Source organism: Lepidochelys kempii, chromosome 1 (genome assembly GCF_965140285.1).
Source record: "Lepidochelys kempii isolate rLepKem1 chromosome 1, rLepKem1.hap1, whole genome shotgun sequence".
NCBI lineage: Eukaryota > Metazoa > Chordata > Testudines > Cheloniidae > Lepidochelys > Lepidochelys kempii.
Window position 1 is genome coordinate 306,519,403 of NC_136380.1, and position 23,989 is coordinate 306,543,391.

The following is a 23,989-nucleotide window of genomic DNA, read 5'->3' on the forward strand; positions in this document are numbered from 1 at the left end:
CAGACGGCTACTTTTCCCGCTCCCTTCAGAGTAGGTTGAACTGTTAAGTCAGGGCAAAGAATTATGCCATAGGTTGGGGAGCAGTGTCCCAGCATACTACAAAACAAGACTGTTTTTCTAAACATTAACATTTTGATCCACTGTTGAACAGTAAAGTACCTCTGAGACAAACCTCTCAGAAAGAGCACTACTCAGTGACCCTGTTCTGGAAATATAGTTTTTTTGTGTTTCCTTTGCTTAGATCTATACATTCAACAATAAATGTAGCTTTGAAAATGCAGTGTCCTCTGTCCCTAGGACAGAACTGGAGGTCAGGACTCCTATTTCCAGACCATCACTAAATTGCCAGGGGCCAGATTTTTAAAGATATGTAAGGTGCCTAAAAATGCAGATAGATTAATGGGATTTTCAGACACCTAGGTGCAGAAATCAAAAGGAGTTAGGTGCCTAAGCATTATTGAAAAATCACACCAGGCACCTAAATAACTTTAAAAATCTGGCCACAGTTGAACATGGTCAATTCACTCAGCCGCCCTGTGCCTCAATTTACAACTCCATTTTACTTTACAGGGGTATTATGTGGCTTAACTAATTAATGTATGCAAAGCTCTTTAGCACCTTATCTCCAGCAACCTCTTAGAAGTGCAAAGCAATGTATTATTACTATGGTTGCAAGATAGTGACTTTGGTTCAATACTTTAAGGAATAAAATCTCTCAGCAGGATTGTTTCTAACTGAAATCACCCACAGTGAAACTAAATGGTTCAGAATTTAAAGACAGCATGACTTGCGGGCTAGATTTCCAAGTGGCCTCTTCACTCAGAGTCACCCCCCCCCCCCCTTATAGGTATGTTTGAGAAGATGATTTAGACACACAATGACTAAAACAGACAAAGAAATTAGCAAAACTCTCCCTGAGAAGAGGGAGCATAATGGACCTGAAGTGCACGGTTTAATAAACAGTAATTTGAGATGAGGAAATTAAATGCAACTTCATATGGTGATACGGTGGAAGATAATAACCAAAGATCAGTTTTAGTCTTGCCCTCAAAATTAAGTACTCTCCTCCCCCATACTATAGCCCTTGTGACCCTGATAACTGAAGTTTCAGACAATTCATTGTCATTGTTCCAGGATTCCTGTTTCCCTTACCTAGTATATGTTGCTCTGCACAGCGATCTTGAGCAGTATAAGCAACTGGATGGGAGGAGGGGAGAAAGAAAAAAAAATCTGTACTTCTACCTAAGTGGTGTTTCTATTAAAATGATCAACATTTTCTTTATCAAATAATTTGAAAAGCAAATGGGAACCTGAGGATTTCACAGGGAGTAACTGCTCACAGATGTAATTTGCAGGATTGCTTAACAATAACAAAACAATTTATGTAATTAATATTTCTTATGAGTTAGATATGAAATAGATGCTTTATATGAAGGATGGGCATTTTGACTCATATCCTTTCAATGTTTTACTGGGTTATTTACTGAGGCAAGATCAGGTATATTAATTAGAAATTGCAAACATGACTAGCAACATGTAAACTAGTAATAAGACAGTCTCTTTCTGTTAATTCACAAAGATAAAACTCAGGCTAACTTCAATAACTACACTCTCATCAAAGCTAATTTATACAGAAGAAAATAAGAGGTAACTTTTGCAGAGTACAGTTATTTACCTTGTAACTGATTATTTATCTATGAAGTCTGCAACGGATTAAACTAAAGTTTCAACCAATACAGATTCAGTGTTTATGGTTGTCAACCCAATTTTCTAAGGTGTATCTATATCAGGTACCAGGGCACTATTGTGTTTTCTAATTTGCACGAAAGTGAAGTAATTAAATGAAGACATCTGGAATTTATTTAAAGAAAGAATTACCTTTCTGTTGACTTCATCTATATAAAATCAGTTTAGTAGAATTTACAACCTAGAATTGGTTTCTGAAAAGAATTTTATAGTAACTTTTAATTACAAAACACTTATCCATAACTATGATCTTTGCTTTAATATGGCTTTTCTAAATATGTATTTTATGTCATTCATGCTATTATACTTAAAGGATTATAACAGAAATACTGACAAAACTATTTTCTGGAGGGGTTTTCTTTTTAAAATTATGGCCGGAAGTGCAGCATATAAACGGTCTCAATTGAGAAGTTAATTTTCTTCCACAAAATTTGGGGGGGAAAAGTCTTCTTTTAGTTAGTGTCTGAGATGGCAATGAAATATAAATGAGAGAAAATGGTATAGTGGTTGCACCACTAAAATGTGAGTGAGGAGTTCTGAGCTTTGTACCTGGCTCTATCACAGACAGTTTGGATTGTGTCACGTAACCTCTCTGTGCCTCAGTTGTCCTTCTGTAAAGTAAAACAACCTCTCTCAGGGAGTATCCATGAGATTAATTACTCTTTGAAAAGTATTCTAACACCTTAAGTTCCGAAGTATGTGTGTGCACAATACCATGAAATATGAGACTCTAAACACTAAAAACAAAAGAAAAACATTCAAACAGATGCAGCTACTGCAAATTTCAAAACTCCATCTATATTTAAGAGGATGATAATCTGTAAATGGGTAAATCACAGATGTGAAGAACTTTGGCATTTCGATGTTGCAAGCTAGTTGGGAGAACAGTTTTAGTGATGACCTTGTTTTCAGCAGCAAGGAAAATAAATATTGCATACATAACACTGTTTCCCATTTCTATTCAAAGGTTTTTTGGTGACTGCTAGGTGACATCACAGAAATGGTATTGGTGCAAGAGAAACTGCTTGTAAGATAAAAGTGGCAATTGTGACAGCTAGATCCCACAAAATTCCTTCTTCAAGGCTTGCTGGTTCAAATCGACTGGGCTACAGCTGGATGCACTCCTCCATTTTTGATGGCAGAGGGAAACTAAAGCTGGTGAGTGGCTGTGCATATGGAAGAGTTGTGCTATAGGCTTTCCCTTCCTCCTGATAAGCCACACGGCTGGAGTTCTGTTAGCTGAAGAGGAGACTAGGACAATAGGAGGAGCAATTAAGTATACTGAAGTAAACCTACTACCTAATGTAGTTTCAAAGCAGTAATCTGCAAAGGAGCTGAGGATAAAGAATAACGCTCAAAGCAGCATTAATTTCCTTAACTTGCCTTGTACTCTCCTTGGAGAGGATGGGGCAATAGGGACAGGGAACGACCGGTCTCTGCACTACAACCCTGAAACCCAAAGGGCTAGAGTTCGATTTCACACATAATCTAGGACTCTGAAGTTTTCTAGGCTGTGTCTCCTTAACCCCATCCCATTAGGGGAGAATGCTCCCCATTTGTAACAAGAAGGTATGGAAAGAATTACAAGATGTAAATTACTACAAGAATCAACTGTGTATGTTAATATTTATAACACCAACCACTTATGAGGAAATAAAGGTTTTCGTAACCAGGATGGAGAACGGGTAGAAACACTCACTGAAGACACTAAAACGCACACATTGAGGAAGATTCTATGCAGAGTTCTCGATCATACATATGGAGCTGTTGTAGTAAAGAGCTATGGGCATGTAGAAACATGCAGCAAACTTTTCTGAATCCCTACCATTTAAATCCTTTTGAGCACCAATAAATCTGTAAATGTTGTTAACAAATGGTGTTGAATATGTTAATATTGATGTATCTACCTGGGGCAAGGGATCAGTTTAGCCATGGTTTGGATAGCACAGTTCAAGGAGAAAAATCCTTGTCTACAATAATCTGGATAGCTGTGCTAGAACCTTGTAACCAACATCCCTATTTATACAGTTTGTAATCTATATATAGATTTACACAGTTCTACATAACATGGTTTTGATCCCTGTGTGAACATGGTAGCTTGATCTGGTTCTAGTCATCTCAACCTTGCTCAACAGTTTGTTGTGTTTATGATCTATTCAACCTTTACAATATTGAACTACAAAAAAGTTTTACTAAAACTAAAGTGTGCCATTCAAACATTAAATATTTAAATGATATCTACTGTTTTGTAGCACTGGATATGAAAGTATTCACTGAGGTGGGGTAGGAAAATCAAATTGATGCTTCATGATTAAATGCTTGACAAGATCCCTACAATATTGTTGGTGGTAAACAAATAAGAAATAAAGGCATAGTAACCACAGGAAAATATTTTTTGATGTGAAACTATACTGCATGATAAAATACAGAATGTCTTCAGGGAAGTCTACTTAAGTTGTCTTAATTGTTTTGATAAAATGCCGTCCAAAACTAAATTTCTCTATTGTTGCAAATATATAACTAATAAACAATATAGCAGACAAACTACTGAAAATGTTCCACATTCATAAATGACAGATAAATGGGCAAAGAAACTAGCAATAAGTACTAAGCAATAAGAATTATGTTTTTATTTCTTACAAAAATGAAATATAAAAACAAAACTTTGAAAAGGTTTATACTTACAAGCCATACCCATTTTGTAAAGAAAACTTTTAAACACAAATAAATATGATTGGTTGCACTGAATTTGTAACCTTTATTTTGTTTCTAAATTATTTATAATATTACAAAATTTAAACTCTTCAGAAATGCAGCTAAGAAGAATTTAATGTACTTCTTCAAATATATTTTCTTACTATAAATTGGTTTGTAGTTCCATACATTGAACAGAATCATATTTGAGAACAAAAGTTTGTTAGAAGTATGCATAAAATCAGGCTTTCCTTAAGGTTAATTTGGTGATAAGAAAGAGAAATCCAAATCCAAACAGGGTTACTGCTGCCCTTTTTATTAATCTACTTTTCCAGGTAGGTGTTTTTTCCAGGGGTCGCACACGAGTAGGGTCATTCTTCTGTTCATTTTGAAGCTGAAGTTCATGTAAATATATAATTCAAAATAGTTAGTATATGAGAACTTCTTAAGTACACGAAGACATTTCAGACAGTACATAAATGTAGATATTCATGTTATTTTACTCTCGTTAAAGCCTGGGCCTGATCTTGCTTCCATTAAAATCAATGGCAAAACTTATACAGATTTCAATGGGAGTGGGAGTGGGTCTTTATCTTATCTATTTCACAGAGCGATACTATAAAAATAGTAGAAGCATGAATACCAGCACCTTTTTGTAAATAAACAAAATTCCTTAAAGGCTAGTCAAAACTAACAATTGTTAGAAAACATCTTGAACCATTATAACAGCAAAACAACCCTGTTATAAAAACACTAATAATGTCCAATATTTGATTAGGGCCTTTGCTATTTAATCACAAGAGTCATGATTTGTAAAAATATATTTAGTCAAAAAGAGGCTTCCAATGACTTCCCTGTAACAGCAGAGCTATAGTGAGCATATACGTGAGATCCTATGTTTGTAGGGTGCTACGCACCTTACAAGATTGGGCCCCACAAATAATAACTCTACCCTCGTAAAGGCAGAAGGTGAAATTCTGGCTCCATTTAGGTCAATGTGAGTTTTGCCCCCAGATAGTAAATTATTATAAAACTGGCTAATAGCCACTTGTACACTTTCACAAAGTAATTATATATTATAGCTGTTAACTGTGTATTTAATTAAATCTGGCACAACAATTTGAAATTTTATATACTAATTATATTTACTAGATTTAAAAATGAATTTTAACTTAGATGTTTTAGAAATAACTAATTTTCACACTAAATGTTATTTCATTTGAGCTCTCTATGCCAGTGGTTCTCAACCTGTGACCCATATGACATCCTCAGGGTCATACAGGTAGAATACATATTGTGTTGACGCAACCCACATGACACAGAGAGCGGCTGCATATGCGGCCCACTATGGTAAATAGGTTGAGAACCATTGCCTATGCCAATTCAACAATGGCCAATCAAAATGTAGAGCAAAAAAGTATGTTTAAATGTTAAAGCTGTTTCAATGTTATTCAGAACGATACTAAATGAGCAGATGATATGATGTAATGATTACAGTTGTACTGTAAGAGGAATAATAGTTTATAAAATATTAAAAGCGCCAAATGTTTACAGAACATGGCCAAACGTTCCAGTGAGAGAATGCCTGAACTTGATGCACATGCAGTACTATTTTTCACTTGAAAGTGCAACTTGCCCTTTAGGGTATGTCTACACTGTGATAAAAGACCCACAGCGCGGCCACGGCTGGCCTGGGTCAGTTGACTTAGGCTCGTGGGTCTAGGGCTGCGGAGCTATAAAATTGCAGTGCGGATGTTGGAGTCTCAGATCTTGGGCTTCACTCCAAGCCTGCATGCCTACACTGCAGTTTTATAGCCTTGCAGCCCAAGCCCCATGAGTCTGAGTCAGCTGACTCAGGCTCTAAGACTTGGTACATCAACCTTAGACATCAACTATAACTGGTCAGTTGGGTGTGCAATCACCTTTTTGCACATGTATTCAATTACTGCATACACAAATGTAGTCCTGCAACTGCCATAGAGTTCTTTGTGGCAGCTTTAAATCTACTCTCACATATTTGGTTCTAAGTGTTTTATAAAGCGAAGGCTGTTAACATTCATTTAAATTTACCTAAACAACGAGAGAGCATTAATAGTATTATATTCACTGTCTGACTTCCACATGACTTCATTCAGCAACAGATTCCTTTCTGACACTGATGCTCCATTTACTGAATCTCAACACTCATTCCTTTTACCAGCCTATTACTTAAAGTGATCTTGTCTGACAAGAGCTTGTCATTATGTTGGTTTGAGAGTGAGTGATGTAGTGCTAACATCTAGCATTGACCTCTCCCACCCTTTTCTTTTGACACCTCTACAGACATATCTGGATTGCCTCCTATTCCATCACATAAAACCCTAACATCTTCCTCATGAGTCAATATTTCCATACAATACCTTAATGATGTGTTCACAGAATGGCGTTTATAGTGCAATAGTTCTTAAGGAGCATAAGGATATTCCCCCATTTTTAGCAACCTTTCCTCTTCCCAAGGTTTCATTCATCTCTGCCTTTCAGTACAAAAGGAATGGCTGCAGCTTCCTATAGAACCTGTCAGCACTGTTTCGGAATTGTCCAGATGATTCACTGCTGAGTGATGCAAAGCAACAGTTACCCCAGCTCTCAACCCCAATTCCCTGCTACCTCCACATAGGGTGACCATGTGTCCCGTTTTGGTCAGGACAGTCCCTTTTTAAAGCCCTGTCCCAGCTGTACCAACTTTTTTTTCCTTGCAAAAGTGGGCATTTGTCCTGTTTGCTCTTGATCAGTTGGCAAGAGCAAACGGGACAAATGCCCAGTTTTGTTAAAAAAGCAGGGTGTGGAGGAATGGGTGTGTGGGGTGTATGGAGTAGTGATGCCAGCCCTGCATGGGGGGACGCAAGGCTCCAGCGGGGGGCAGGCAGGGCTTGGGCAAGCAGTGATGCCAGCCTCAGGCTTTGGGAAATATGGTCGCTCTATCTAGTATGTGCATCATGCTCACCCAAGCCCTGCCTGCCACCACGTGGGAGGGTTGGGGGGGGGGGGGGGGGGAGGAGGAGCTCAGGCCCGCGGGGCCTTGGGTCCAGTCCCATGCAGTGTCCCATTTGCTCTTTGGGAAATATAGTCACTATCTCCACATCTCTTGCAACTCCTTCCCTTTGCAGGTGTTCAAACTACAGTTTTAAAGATCCTTTCTGTGGCAGTCTGATATGCTACCACTTAGCTGATGGGGCAGTATGTACAGAATTTGTTTACAAGAAATCTGTTTATGGCATTTTATTTAGTATATTCATTAAGACACATACCCACCTTTTGCATGAGGTCCTTTAGTTTGCTAACTTCTTCACCCAAATCTTCAACATTGCAAACCAAGTCCTCACAAACTTTAGTGAAGCTCTGGGGTGGACCCCATTCGAGTACTATCTATTAGAAGTTTTACAATGTTATTTAAAATCTGGTAAAAAACTTCTGATCTTTATATAATTGCTATTAAAATATGAACAACAATTTCTGTAAAGTGCTTATATTCTGTACAGTATGAAATCAATGGAGAGACTGGCATAGTACACAGTTCAACTTAGATCACTTACATATTTTAATAGATCAAACCAGTTATTCAAAATGTCATCTTACCTCGCATAGGTCAACTGGTAGGTAATATTGCCTGAAGGCCCCCAAACATCCCGAAAACACTATGCAACCTCAAGATAATCAGACTATTTAGACAAGCAGTATATATTTCTATGCTTCTCCAGAAGTGTAAACAAAGCAAGGAAAACAATGAAGACAGTCTAACATTACAAAATATTCTCTACTTTTTAAATATTTTTATATTTTAAATATTGTTGTGATAAAATTAAAACACAAACAGATTATTTTTAAAACACAACACCCTACATTTACACATAGTTTGTGTGTGACATGGCATACACTGTTGTGTTTCAGCCTTCCCCTGCCCTTTCTGGAACTTTTCATTTAAATATTTAAACTCTTATCAGCACAAGCAGAGAGGAACAGAATTTTTTTCCTTCTTAAAAATTTGATTGACTTAAGATTTTTTTAAAATGTAACTTAAAGTGGTATTTCAAGGTACAGTACTACTGGCAAGAATGCTATCTAGTTTATGTAAACTGTATGATAAAGGAGAAAGTTGTAAATGGATGTCCATAACTGTTCATTTTCTCATTTATTAGTAGCTAAACTAATAATCCTCCCACCCTGTCCCAAATCAGTCTTCATTTTCCTTTGTTGAATACCTTGTGAGAGTTTGTGGGTAACTGGCTAACTATATTTTGCACAGCAGTTGTAAGATGACCACACTGTCTATTCAGTTTCAGAAGAAAAGTGAGGAACTCATCGCCACTATAAAAACAAAATAAGATAATAAGATATGCAATTTATTTAAGAAACAAAGTAATATTATTTTATTATTACAAATGCACAACTTCCCACAGAACTCTACATGTACTAAAATTCAATAAGCTTATCTATTTCCCCATAAAAATATTATCTAGAACACTGTAGCTATTAAAAACAAGTTTGAAAGTCTGAACAGTTCAAAAACCCCTAAATCTTTAGCAATGCTCAGTTTAATTTCCATTTATTTTTGCTTTTCTTCTTTACCCCGTCTCTTACATGTACCAGTGGGAAGACCTCTTATTTGCTACATGAAAAATATTAAGTGTTCCCTGTTATGCACATGAATTTACAATATTATGGTCTTTTGTGCACAATGATAAAACCTGCAACCAGTAATTTTACAAGATCAAGTACTGGAAGTCTCAGGCCCATTTTATGTTGATGTATGAAATATTCCTGGTCTACAGCTTGTATAATCAAGGATGACATGGAGAAGTTGATATCTGATTGGTACATTGGAGTGTGGGACCCTTACTGAATGGGGGAGGCAACTAGTGACAGATGATGTGGAAAAAGCTGAAGTACTCAATGCTTTTTTTGTCTCGGTCTTCGCCAAGGTCAGCTCCCAGACTGCTGCACTGGGCAGCATAGTATGGGGAGGAGGTGAGCAACCCTCAGTGGTGAGGGAACAGGTTAAGAACTATTTAGAAAAGCTGGACATGCACAAGTCCATGGGGCTCGGATGCAATGCATCTGAGTGTGCTGAGGAAGTTGGCTGACGCAATTGCAAAGCCACTGGCCATTATCTTTGAAAACTCACGGCAATCAGGTCCTGGACAATTGGAAAACAGCAAATATAGTGCCCATCTTTAAAAAAGGGAAGAAGTAGAATCCGGGGAACTACAGACTAGTCAGCCTTACCTCTGTTCCCAGAAAAATCATGGAGCAGGTTCTCAAGGAATCAATTTTGAAGCACTTGGAGGAGAGGAAGGTGATTAGGAACAGTCAACATGGATTCACCAAGGGCAAGTCATGCCTGATCAACCCTGATTGCCTTCTATGATGAGATAACTGGCTCTGTGGATATGGGGAAAGCTGTGGATGTGACAGACCTTGATTTTAGCAAAGCTTTTAATACGGTCTCCCACAGTATTCTTGCCAGCAAGTTAAAGAAGTATGGATTGGATGAACAGACTATAAGGTGGATAGAAAGCTTGCTAGATCGTCGGGATCAACAGGTAGTGATCAATGGCTTGATCATGCGGCGTGCCCCAGGGGTCAGTTTTTTCAACATCCTCATTAAGGATCTGGATGATGGGATGGATTGCACCCGTAGCAAGTTTGCAGATGACACTAAGCAGGGAGGAGAGGTAGATACGTTGGAGGGTAGGGATAGGGTCCAGAGTGACCTAGACAAATTGGAGGATTGGGCCAAAAGAAATCTGATGAGGTTCAACAAGGACAAGTGCAGAGTCCTGCACTTACGACGGAAGAATCCCATGCACTGCTATAGGTTTGGGACCGATTGGCTAAGTGGCAGTTCTGCAGAAAAGGAGATTACAGTGGACAAGAAGCTGGATATGAGTTAACAGTATGCCCTTGTTGCCAAGAGGGCTAACGGCATATTGAGTTGCATTAGTAGGAGCATTGCCAGCAGATCGAGGGAAGTAATTATTCCCCTCTGTTTGGCACCGGTGAGGCCACATCTGGAGTAAAGCGTCCTGTTTTGGGCCCCCCACTACAGAAAGGATGTGGACAAATTGGAGAGAGTCCAGCGGAGGGGAACAAAAATGATTAGGGGGCTGGGGCACATGACTTATGAGGAGAGGCTGAAGGAACTAGGGTTATTTAGTCTGCAGAATAGAAGAGTGAGGGGGGATTTGATAGTAGCCGTCAACTACCTGAAGGTGGGGTCCAAAGAGGATGGAGCTAGGCTGTTGTCAGTGGGGGCAGATGACAGAACAAAGAGCAATGGTCTCAAGTTGCACTGGGGGAGGTCTAGGTTGTATATTAGGAAAAACTATTTCATTAGGAGGGTGGTGAAGCACTGAAATGGGTTACCTAGGGAGGTGGTGGAATCTCCATCCTTAAAGGTTTTTAAGGCCCAGCTTGACAAAGCCTTGGCTGGGATGATTTAGTTTGGGTTGGTCCTGCTTTAAGCAGGGAGTTGGACGAGATGGCCTCCTGAGGTTTCTTCCAACCCTGATTTTCTATGGGGATTCTGACCAGCATTAGGAAGCTGAACATAGGGTAAAGTGAGGTATCCAATCTAAAATGTGGTGGATGGAGGAGTGGGGGGTTTCCAACTGTGCTGCTCTAGCCCTAGATCTGGCACACCTTCTGTACTGAATTTCTCTAAGTGACCTAGGGAAAGACCTGAAGCTTTCCAATCTGAAGGAAACTTTCACTTACTGTTCAAATACAAGTGAGAAGATGGTACTGAAGGGTGGTTGCATTAAGGTCTCCAAGAGCACCGATGTGAATGCTCACATCACTTTTTCTTCTTAGAACCGCCAGCCCCTTACTCTGTCCCCATCTGACTTGTTTTCTTTTCTTCCCACTTGCAGCATACAACAAAACCAAGGAGCCTCAGATGTAGATCAGAAAGCTTGGATCTTTTTAGGAAGTCTATCCAAAGAATGATCCATAAGCACCCAACCCCCAAGACCCCAAAGTCTCAGCCTACAGTAGAACAACCGCTGCTCACTTCTGCATCTTGGGGGAATGCCATACAGGCCAAAAATGGAGGCATACGATGATCCAGTGCTGCCATTTCTCTATCACAGGAACCTCTCGGGATCTGAACAAAACCTTTTCTCTCAAAGATCTATTAAGCCTAGCTAACAAATTATATGAAGGGGTAAAAAATATATAGGGCACGTTCCCTAAAAATTTTGGACTAAATAAAATGATCCTAACCAGAGAGCAGTTTGAAAGTTTCTCTCTCTCATGCATGTTGAGCACCTGTCAAGCAAGTCTATCATAGAGACTTCCTTCCACCCAGAAGATAAACTTTATAAATGGCTGGAATCAATGATGACATTCTTTGTGCTTTGCCACAAATGAATACTAATTATTTTGTTGAGAGTCTCTTTCCATCATGCCTAAAACAAAATATGACAAAGGCATAAAACCAAGTAAAACACTTACCATTATTGTAGCTGTTAAAATTATTCAAATATTGGGAATGATTACTGGACTGAATTTCAGAACCTAGTAGAAAACCCCTTAAAAATTTAATTAAGTCATGTTGCATACAGAGATAGCTGTTGCACTGACACTTTCCCTTGCACCTCCAACAGGAGTGCAGATTTTCAGAAAAATAAAGGTATCATATTTCTTTAGCATGCAAAAGAAAAAAGTTAAAACAATGAGTTGCTAAACAGTGCAAGAGACCCTGTGGGAGTTTATAATCAATCAGTTCAACATTTTCAACTATGTTAGTTTTTCTATGACTTAATGACTAATATTCCTCCTTTTAGAATGACTTTGAACAAATGGGAAGCAAAATCTTTATATAACAGCATGTAAACATAGCCTGTGATTTAACCACAAGGTCAGATTCCTAGAATACATGTGTCTAACAGTTTTATTTAAAAAGCGCAACACTTCTAATAATTGAATTTGTGTCATATTTTGTATACCTCATGACCCTGAATTAGTGCTTTGTTTCTTGTAATTCATGAACACATGGAAAGTGACATTAAGCTTTATTATTTCTTATAACTCATGAAAACACAGAAAGCTACAATAAGGTTTATAGGTACAATTGATCTAAAAACATACATTTTGTGCATTTCACGTATTTAGCATGTTATTTAATTAAAAATCTGTACTGGGAAACAGGTTATCTATATTTTAGACTCCTTTTCTAGATAGCCAGTAGACTGTTGATTTTTTAATTTTCCACTCAATTCTTCATAATTTATATTTTGAGGATAATCTGCCCAAATAAATTTATTTAAAAAAATACAGTATCTCTTTGGCAGCACTATTTGCTTTTATAATAAAATGCATGAAGCCTAATTGAACTTAATTCTCTTAAACCCATGCTCCTTAAATTAACCTTTGAAGAAGATTGTAGTGTTGTTGTAGCTATGCTGGCCCCAGGGAGAGAAGGTGGGTGAGGTAATATCTTTTATTGGACCAAGTTCTATTGGTAAGAGAGAGAACTATTCAAGCTCTTCTTCTGTGTATGCTTGAATGCTTGTCCCACTAAAGAAGAGTCAGTATTCTGTGGCATTTAGTACAAAAATATACATACTCTGTGGCGCATGCTGACACACATTAACAGTTCATTAATGCGCTCTGATTGCAGAAAACGCTGCATTTGGCTGTACAGAATCCCTCAGTGTTGACCTGCAGTATTCTCAGGACTAGCCTGATGACTCCAATGTTGGGGGACAGAATTGTATCGGGAATGTTGTCTGACAAGTGACTCAGATTCAGCCCTAGAAAGGATTTTGAATGCGGTCTGCTGATTGGATCATCAATTTCCCCATTATGAACCAGATACACACAGGATGTGTGACAAGAACACTCGTCCATTTTACATTACATTGAGATGCTCTAGAAAAAGGTGTTGTCTCCATACCATCACACATCATCCTGGTCAATGAAGCTTTCAGTGAGTGTTGAGGAGCCATCTTTGAAGATGCCTGTTCATCGACACTGTGCAGCTGCCATCCAGTCTACATACCATGCACTGATGATGAATGTGCTAAACTGCTCAGTCAGTAAGAATCCTCTGATGATCCATATATTGCTGACAACATAACTGAGTCACTGGATGACTAGACAGGCATGATAGGAAGTGATGACTCAGAATCTAGAATTCTTGTTCAAATCAGAAACGCTGGAATTTGATTCATTGTCTCAGCACAGCTCAGCAATCACTACCCCTAAGCCACTCACCTGTCATGCCAATCCAAGCTGCCAGCCACCTGTTGTATGTATCAAAGGCCCCAAATGAGAAGCATGTCAGACAAATTCACGATGAATGGCAGAGGTTCCATCTGAGAGATGCCACTTGGCAATATAGTGAGCTGTTCACAGCCACCAAGCTAGACAAAATTCTGAGTGACATTAGGAGTGGCACTGTTGCTGGCTATGACAACATATTGCTAGAGTTCCTGAAGCACTTCGGGACTTGTGCTCACCCATGATTGGTGCAGTTCTTCATGTGAGTGGTCAATGAAGAGCAACTTCCACATTAGCCCTCCCCAGATTTCTCTGTGATGTTGATGCAGCATGAAGAACGGTCTGCAGCTGACGGCAGAAACCAGTCTCTTATAATTGACCTGACCTCGCATGTACCTGGACTGATTTGCTACACTGCTCATGGGTCTTTCTGAACTGATTTTGTATGGGCTAGGGTCAATGTGCAGCCAGCCTTCATACCTGCAGCCAACGAGAAGATCCCACATGCAGCTGTGGCCAAAGACAGACAGTGTCACCTACCACTGATGACTGCCCTCTGACCAGATTTGATGGTGTTCTGAGGGCTCTACACTTAGCTGAGGAGGCTGCTGTCAATTGGCTTGGCGAGCTGTGTGTCCAACAGGAAGAAGAATGCACTTTGATTAGTTCTGTTTCAAAGAGGACTAGATCAAAGCACGTTAACAAACTGTTAATGAGCATCAGCAGGGTTCACAGGGAAAACTTAGTCCTTGGCAGACTAGTGCAGGGTATAGTCACACCACAGCTTGCCTCCATCTTAAGGGCTCCCTCAGGGGAAAAATGACTTGTTCTCTATCTTGTTTTATGACTGCTCTGAGATGGCATAGCATCTTAGAGATAAAGAGCTGTTTTACTGATTTGACACATGCCAAATTCACTGAATGTTGTCAGAGTCTTTATGTCACCCAAGTCTCTCCGGAACAGTTTGGCCTAAACCAGTCTGTCATTCAGGTAGGGAATTATGCAGACCACTTCCCTCCCTGAGGGCCACTGCAATTACAACTATTGTTTTAGTGATGGTCCTAACAGACTAAAAGTGCAAGTGTTCTTGACCTTTGGGGGTGGATTTGGGAGCCACCGTACTTGTCCTTGAGCTACTGCTGAATTAGAGTGAGGCTGTTCAGACACTTTTCTGACCTGGCTCTCAGCCCTGGCTGTGATAGTTCTGCACAGGGCTGAAGTGGGAGGGAGAAGCAGGAAGTGCAGAGGAGCTATGCTGATGAATGCTGTGGGGTGGAATGGAGGACAACAATATTACAGTAGGGTTTTTTCCAGCTCCTATTCTAGCTATATATAGGTATAAAATATATAAATATAGAAGAAAAATATATATAGAAGAATAAAATGAAACAGGGAAAAAATTTTCTTCAGTCTTTTATTTGTTTTCCCCTGCTCCATTTTATTCTGGAGCTCACTGAGGCGGAAAGAAAACTGACATCTCAGTCAGAGATGCCAGATGTAGCTGTTTCCTGTGAAGCAGGAGAACAACTGGGAAAGCGTTCCCGCACACAAGACAGAGGAAGAGAGAGAAAAAAATACTGCATCCAGAGAGGTGAAGATGATCTCACACATTCAATCAAAGTGATGGCAACATCATCACAGAAAGTAACAGCAACTTAGCCCTCAAGTAACACAGATCCCCATAATAGGCAACTACATGATCTGAATTATTACACTGGTGTTCCTCTGGACCACTTGCTCAGCGTTTGCCACCAACTTTCATAATTTAAGGCTCAATCCTGCTACTAGCACAGGTAACGTGATACTCTGTTTCAAATAATTACATCTTTATGCTTTGTAAACAGTGCAACCATATTTTCAATATATATTTATGTAACTGAAAGATGGCATTTTACCTGAATTCTAAGTTCATCACTTCAGGCAACTCTCCAAATTTTACTTCTTCCACCTGTAGCTCTTTAACAGCGTCTAGGATTTTCTGCTGGTCTCTGGTATTTGTAATCCCAATCTAAATTAAAAAGTTATTTTAAATACATAATTGTGTAATGTTTAAAACAGACAATAGAATTAAAAAAGCTAAAAAGCTAGTTTTTTAAATTTTAGAAGTACACAAAATATAATTATTTATACATATAGCAGCATAGAACCTTTCATTACAGAGGATTCCAAACACTTTACAGACTTAAAAACATTCCAGAAAAGTACACTTGGGATCACTTCAACTAACTCTACAATATAGACAAACACTACTGAAGGTGAAACCTGGCAACTGTTTAATAGTGCACAGCACCGCTATATAATTAGACTGCAAGTGAAGAATGCCTAATTGAAATTGCACAGGAAACACAGGTAGACAGAATGTAATTACTCACATTGGCACTTGGCCAAAATGGGATATTTGTAAAAACTGCCATAGGATTTTCAATGATCACAAATACCTAGGGCCTCTGTTTTAGGTGCCATTTGAGGCACCTCCAGCAGTAAAACACTCCATATCACCATACTGGTTCAGTATTAACTCAACAGGAAGAAAGTCACCTAATGAATCATCAGCACCATTTCCTGTAGAACCTAGGTGTTCCTGAGAGATCTAATCCAACTACTGACCTAACCCAAACCATCTTATCTTGTTAATTAAAAGTACATTGAAAATGACAAAGATCACAAGACTGTTTAGAGTACAATTGTAAACAACAACCTATATGTTTATCATAGTCTTGTTTATCATAGTCCCCCCAGAAAAAAAAACAAATTAACATAATGACACCAAAAAGCATATCCAAATTTGTGTCTACTATTATTTTATAAACCATATGCTAATCATTTGGAATTTCCATGTGGTCCATGTATGACCTAAATACCTTTGGATATTTGGAAAATAATAAAATAATTTTATAAAAGAATTTCAGTTGGCATAAAGTATCTAAATATATCTGGGCAATAACTATCTACTTATGAGAGACATAAATTGATGGCTTCTATACAGAGAGTGACAGTGTGTGCCCTTTCCTGCTTGTTTATATAGAAAACGGTAGTTATATTGTCCGACATTATCAGGATGTGCTGGGATTGTATGAATGGCAGTAATGCTTTGCAAGCTTCTTGTACTGCTCTTACTTCCAGAAGATTTATGTGCATTCTGGCTTCCCAAGGTGTCTAAATGCCTTGTGCTGTGTGATTGACCATGTGGGCTCCACAGACCATCGGGGAGGAGTTCGTAATTGTTGTCTTGTTGGGTGTGGGGGATAGAAAGGGAATTCCCGCACATATGTATCCAGGGTCCCTCCACTACACCAGAGATGCACTCACTTCAGTGGAAATTGTAACTATGGTATTCATGCTGTGTTTGCTCAGAATACCTACTGACCAAAGCCAACCTTGCAGACAATGGTGGAGTCTGGTGTCATGTAACATGACACCATACGGCCCAGGAGAGTAAGACACATCTGAACTGATATTTGAGGGTTGTGTGCAATCAGGTACATGAAAGCAACAACGGCACAAAATCTATTCATGGGGAAGTAGGCCTTCACCTTGATTGAATCCAATGTCATTCCTTTAAATTCTATGGTCTATGGCAGAGTCAAGGCAGACTTTTCCATATTTACAGAGATTCTCAGGAAAGTTAGAAGATGGAACAGTGACAAAGTTGATGTTAAGACTTCCAGGAGAAACCTGCTGGTTTGAAGTCAATCATCCAAGAATGGGAAGATGGTGTAGCGATCTGAGCTGAGCTGCTACTACTGAGAACACTTTTGTGAAGACACTGGGAGCTGTAGTGAACTGAAATGGAAGCACTCTGTATTGACGGTGGTGGAGACCCACCACAGACCTGAAGAATCGACCGTGAGCAGGGTGAATTTCCTCATGAAGTATGCATCTTTCATACTGAGAGCCATGAACCATGTGCCTTTTTTAAGGGATGGTATTGTTGATGCTAATGTAATCATGCAGAATTTTGTTTTTTTTTAATAAAATCATTCAGTTGATGCAATCGAGAATGGGTCGCCAGCCTGCTTTCTTCTTGGGGATTAGAAAATACTCTGAATAAAACTCTTTTTCATGATGTTGAGGAGGTGCCTGACATATTGCTCCCTGTTGGAGAAGAGACTGTACCTCCTCAAGGAGAATTCCCTCATGACAGCGGTTTGTGACAAGAGATGGGGAAGGAAGTATGGTGGGGGAGAAACTCGATGGTATAGCTAGAATGGATGTTAACTAGCATCCATTTGTCTGTTACTGCTGCCCAGTTTTGGGAAAATTTTGCTAGGTGTCACCCTAAATGGGGTCTCAGAATCAGATGGAGCTGGCATTGATATTGGCTCGTACTTCTCTGGCATCATGTTAAAAATCTGTCTTGGTTAGAGAGTGAAGTTGGGTAGCTGTGGATGAAGTGGAAGACACCAGATACACTGGACTCTGCATTTTTTATTGTTTGCAGGGTGGCTTGTAAGGCTGCTGCTGATAAAATGGGTGAGGTAAGAGCCTTGGTTTGTAGTGCTGTTTATGCTATTTTCTCTTTGGGGCAGGTGTATATACACTAAGGGAGCAGAGGGCTACCTTAGTCTTGTTCAGTGAGTGCAAAGACTTGTTTTTCTTTTTGTTGAAAAGATCAGTCTCATCAAAACGGAAGTCCTCAATCGTGTTTTGCACAACCCTGGGAAAGAGTAGCCACAATTACTGCTGCATCACAGTGGCAGTCACCAGGGATCTCAATGCTATAACAACTGTGGCTTGTAAAGAAGCTCTGGTTGCTAGTTTACATCATCAATAAAGGCTTGAAATTGAATCCTGTCTTCCTGAAGCAACTTGTCCTTAAAGTCAAGGAACTTAGAATAGTTACGGAGATCATATTTGGCGAGAAGAGCTTGATAATTTGAGATCCTAAAATGCAGGCTGGTAAATGTTATGACCATCTTTCCCATAAGGTTGAGACGCTTGGTCTCATCTTTAGGGGAGACCCTTGGGTGTTGTTTCCTGGATCTTTCAGTGGCTGCACAGACCACCAAGGAGTTTGGGGCAGGGTGGGTGAAAAAGAATTCTCTTCTCTTAAGCAGCACAAAGTATCACTTCTCCGCCCTCTTCAGGGCAGGGGCACAGTTGGCCTGGAATTTACCACACAGCATTTGCTGACTCTAGTATGGCTTCATTTACAAGGAAAGCAAGCCAGCTGGAGCTTTTAGGATATCCAGGTGCTTATGCTGAGGGTCCTGGTCCTCTTCTAAGGGGATCTGGAGCTCTTCTGCCACTCTCTGTAAGCAGTTTCGATCATCCAGGAGAAACAGAGGTTGAAGATCATCAGGTGAAAAGGACAATATCCCTGTCAGAACCTGAAGATCCAACTTATTTTACCCCTCTTTTTCTATGGGCTCAGGTGTTTCAGACTGACCCCTCAGAGGAGAGGGTTGATAAGATTCCCTGATGAAATGGGTGGATTCTAGGTAGCATGTGAAAGGGTTTATAACAGAGGGGCATTCATTTCTTGAGCTCCTCCTGCTACTGTGTGTGGTACTGCAGGCCTTTTCCCTGCTCCTTTCACCCCTGTAGGTTGTGAACATCACTTGATGGGTCTTCAGTGGCTCAGCCCTCTGGCAGGACACAGTCAAAATTAACCTCTTTTGGGGTAGCAAAGAATCCATCAGGGTCTTCGGCCCTGGCTCTGGGCCCTTTAAATTCAGCCCTTCACTTGGGCTTCCAAATGAGCCCTGTCCCCTTTTCAGGGCTTAAGTAAGTCTTGTCCCCTTCCCATCCTTGGGGTTTACCACTTCATGGTGGGGAACCCAGGCCTGCCCACTACTCCAGGTTCCAACCCAGGGACCCTAAAAATAGAGCCCGGCATGGATATAAAAATTTGGATCTGCATCCGAGTTTCATTATAGGTGGCACTGCAGTCAGTATCAATGCAGAGGCGAGTATCAAAGGAGTCTTTTGCACATGCCCATGTGGCTTAGAAGGAGCTAACTCCTTATAGCTTGGGTGTGAAGGCTCACCCGATTTGTACAAGGTCGGGAGGGTTTAGGAGGGGATCTATTTTGTGTTTACGAGAGTGCCCCTTTACTCTCATGAAAGAGCCCAGCAAAAGGTCCTCCTCTCTGCCCCTTTCCATTCTGAAGTCAGACACAGAAATAGGAGCACGCTCCTTGATGACCCTGGCCAACGTACAGGCCTGGGTCTAACTGGGACCTCATTGTCTGCTCCATAAGGTGTTTCCGAAGTCTAAGCTCTCATGCCTGACACTTTCAGCTGGGGAAGGAGTGGCAGACACCTCACGTAGAAGAGATATGCGCCTCCCCAAGGCAGTACAGGCAGCGCTGAGATAGTCACTGACCAAAATGAAGAGCAGGCAAGAAACAGTTTTTGAAACTCAGAATCCTGGGCATGATCTGAGTCCTGTGCTGGGATTCTAATTCTAGCTAACTAGAACTATCGTAACACTAACTAACAATGAGGTATGAATAATATAAAACTTTTACTATTTACAGGAAGAAGAGAAAGGATCAGTTCTGGACACTGGAGGATTCTGACTCAGGCCATGCGGTGGTAAGAAGGAACTGTAACTGTGGTCAGTCTGCCCTGCCCCTTATGCCCTCAGTGCAGAGCACAAGAGCAGGGACACAGGTGCAGACCAATAGACACTACTTGCAAGAATTCTCTGGTTGCAAGCACATGGAGCACAAACATACCCACAGCGAAATACACACAGGGAGCACCAAAAGAACTAGACTAATATCTACTGTAAAATATCAATTTCAAGAAGTGTAATCAATTAACAATTCAAGATGGCTGACACTTGTAGAACCATGATGACAGGGCACCAGACTACACTGGTCTAGTTACTACATGGCTGACCCCTAGCCTGGTTACATACAATTCTATTTTATAGACTTCATCTTAACTGCCTTCGTGTATTATGCTTATTAGACTACAAGAACTACAAGTGCTTGGTTGAAGAACAACCTAAACTACAAACTGGCACTGTGCTGTATGTTGTAATTGGGTCAGGAAACAATCACATAGACACTGAGTACTCCAACTCAGTTGTAACTTAAAAAGTAGATGAGCCCTGGGAGTCAAGAGACCTTGGTTCCACTCCTGGTTTTTTCCCTGACTCTGACTTTGGACAAGTCAATTATTTCTGAAAAACCTTATTTTCCCCATTTTTATAATGGGGGTTTAAGTTAGACTTCTTGCATGCCCACTGAAACAGCACGATCCCACAAGTATAACTGAGGGCACAATTTGGCCCACACTACTTTTATAACTGGTGATAGTGCACAAGTAGAAAATAACCTAGACTCCAACTCAGATCCCATGCTGAGTTTACAAATCTGGAATAGCAGTTAACAACCACACTTTAAAAAGACAAATAAGCTTGTGTATTTAGCTAGTTGGCTTAAAAAATAAAGCATTAACACCCATACATACACACTACTTTTACCATTCTTTAAAAAAACAGCACTGATTTATGGTTAGCCAAATTATCAAAGGAATAATCAACAAGATATTACACTACTTAGATAACAAACTTTCAGTCATCATATGGCAGTTCTAATTAATAAAATGTAAGCTAAAATGAAGGAATGGTAACAACTCAATAATTGCATTAGACTGGTCTCAAACTCTAGGACCTGCCTGGTAATATACCCCACAGATTGATCTTTAAAATAGTATACAAAGGGCAGTCTACATTTAGATGCCAAGATTTTGAAAGCAAATAAGAGTTCTTCACGATTTCTGAGAGAAAAAGTTATTGATCCCCTTATTTTTCCCTCTAAAAATTTTCATAAAGACATACAAACAAACAAAGAAATATAAATGAAGTGAAAATAAATTAGAAAGAGTTCTAAAACATTAAACTGACCTGTGTAAAATCATCTTTTCTCATGGCCAAAAGCTGTCTTAAAGCTATATCTTTTTCCTGTAGGAAACAAAAATTTTCACTTTGCAAATATGGAAATTCAGAAGAAAGACTATGAAGAAAAAAGTTAGAAATGTAGCTACACAGGTCAATTAGCAAAGGAGCATTGTAAAATTTCTCAAATGTATTCATAATACAAAAAATATCTAATGCATATAACTAAGCCTCAATTCCTAGGAAGTTTTAATCTTTAGTCTGCTAAAAAACTATAGTAATAATCAGAGGAACACCCTCGCTCTAACTGGCCAATGGGACCACAGAGGGACTCCCTCCCTCCCCTGCTCTGACTTGCCGGTAGGGCCATGGGGGACCCCCGACAGCCACTACGGTGGGAGGTGGGGGGCTGTGAGGTGGGGGGATCTGCCTGGGTAGCTTTTGCAGGAACAGTGCTTGAGTGATCTGGAAAAGGGGTGGGGTGGGGGCTGTCTGTCATAATTAGGGAGCAGCCTTTTGGCTTGTTTAGCCTCACAAAGGAAGGCTAAGCAGGGCTATTGTTGGTCTTTATAAATACATCAGGGTAAATGTTAGGGAGGGTGAAGGGCTGTATAAACTATAAGACTGTGTTGGCACAAGAATAAATGGGTGTAAACTGGCCATGAACAAATTCAGGCTGGACATTAGAAAAAGATTTCTGAGGGCTTGGAGACATTTGCAAGTTACAGCGCAATAAAGGAGCCCCAAGCACACTAGCTCACTACCCGTCCAGACTGGCAAGGCACGTACAGCGGTCTGACTCCGCGGCTACAGCGTTGCTGGTACTCCACCTCGGTGAGTGGAATAACATTTGTTGTGCCCCTGCTGGAGCGCCGCGGCGCCATTGTGAACGAGGTGTTGCATTACTGCACTCTGATCAGCCTCCAGAAATGTCCCATAATCCCCTTAAGTGGCCACTCTTGTCATTGTTTTTGAATCGCTGCAGGAATGCGGATATGCCCTTTGAAAGCTCCGTTTCTGACAGCCCGCTATTTATCTGCTCCGAGACAAAGCAAGCCATTATGTGGAATGGTGTGTGTGTGTGTGTGTGTGTGTGTGTGTGTGTGTGTGTGTGTGTGTGTGAGAGAGAGAGAGAGAGAGAGAGGGGGGGGGGGAGCGGTGGGGGGAAGGGGGTCTGCTGCTGTCTGACTTTACAAGACAGCATGCTGACATACTCTCAGCCCCCCAAAAACCCACTCTCTCTCCCCCCACATACACCCAACACACTCCCTGTCACACTCCACCCGACCCTGCCCCATTTGAAAAGCATGTTGCAGTCACTTGCATCCTGGGATAGCTGCCCACAATGCACCGCTCCCAATGCCGCTGCAAGTGCTGCAAATATGGCCACGCCAGTGCGCTTGAAGCTGTCAGCGTGGACAGACTGCATCGCTTTCCCTACTGCGCTCTCCGAAGGCTGGTTTAACTCAAAGCGCTCTACATCTGCAAGTGTAGCCATGCCCTAATAATCAGAGGGGTGAGTTTCTGGAACAGCCTCCCATGGGGAACAGTGGGAGGCAAACAATTAGATTTAATCAGATTTCAAGATGAGCTGGTGTGACAGGGTTGGGTCAGATGGCTACAGGATAGTGACAGAAGGCAGATATATTAGCCCCAGGTTAAGTAGGTCCTTTTTCCCTAGGTAAGGTAATAGGGAAGGTTCCAGAACAATCAGGAACTTTCTGGAAACTATTAAGGCAGACAGGCTGATTAGAACACCTGCAGCCAATCAAGAAGCTGCTAGAATCAATTAAGACAGGCTAATCAGGGCACCTGGGTTTAAAAAGGAGCTCACTTCAGTTTGTGGTGCGTATGAGATGCTGGGAGCAAGAGGCGCAAGAAGCTGAGAGTGAGAAGGCGTACTACTGGAAGACTGAGAAGTAAAAGCATTATCAGACATCAGGAGGAAGGTCCTGGGATGAGAATAAAGAAGGTGTTGGGAGAAGGCCATGGGGAAGTAGCCCAGGGAGCTGTAGCTGTCACGCAGCTGTTACAGGAGCCACTGTAGACAGCTGCAATTCACAGGGCTCTGGGCTGGAACCCGGAGTAGAGGGCGGGCCCAGGTTCCCCCCATCCCCCCAACTCCCTACTTGATACAGAGGAGTTGAACTGGACTGTGGGTTCCACCAAAGGGGAAGGTCCCTGGCCTGTTCCCCGATCCACTAGGTAGATCAGTAGAGACTGTGGGGATTGTTCTTCTTCCTTTCCCCATGCTGGCCAGTGATGAGGCTAACTGACTGAACGGCAGATTTGAGCCACGAAAATGGCCAAACTGAGGGCTGCCGTGAACCTTTGAGGCGAGAAAATCTGCCAATAAGCACAGGACCCACCAAGGCAGAGGAGGAACTTTGTCACAGTGGACAATAAGAAGTTGGATTATATGACAGGGTTGCTTGT

General features: G+C 40.7%; 1 protein-coding gene across 2 annotated transcripts in view; it reads right to left on the bottom strand.

The window, feature by feature from the left end:
- Positions 1 to 4,618: 4,618 nt before the first annotated feature.
- ASZ1 (ankyrin repeat, SAM and basic leucine zipper domain containing 1) overlaps positions 4,619 to 23,989 on the bottom strand; it is a 108,855-nt gene continuing 89,484 nt past the window's right edge. For both annotated transcript variants that reach the window (XM_073331653.1, XM_073331663.1), the window contains 5 exons: positions 21,563 to 21,619; positions 15,597 to 15,709; positions 8,679 to 8,784; positions 7,732 to 7,845; positions 4,619 to 4,834 (listed from right to left, as the gene is read on the bottom strand). In XM_073331653.1, coding sequence (XP_073187754.1) covers positions 4,682 to 4,834; positions 7,732 to 7,845; positions 8,679 to 8,784; positions 15,597 to 15,709; positions 21,563 to 21,619 — 543 coding nt within the window. In that variant the 3' untranslated portion in view covers positions 4,619 to 4,681. The remainder of the gene's footprint in view (positions 4,835 to 7,731; positions 7,846 to 8,678; positions 8,785 to 15,596; positions 15,710 to 21,562; positions 21,620 to 23,989) is intronic.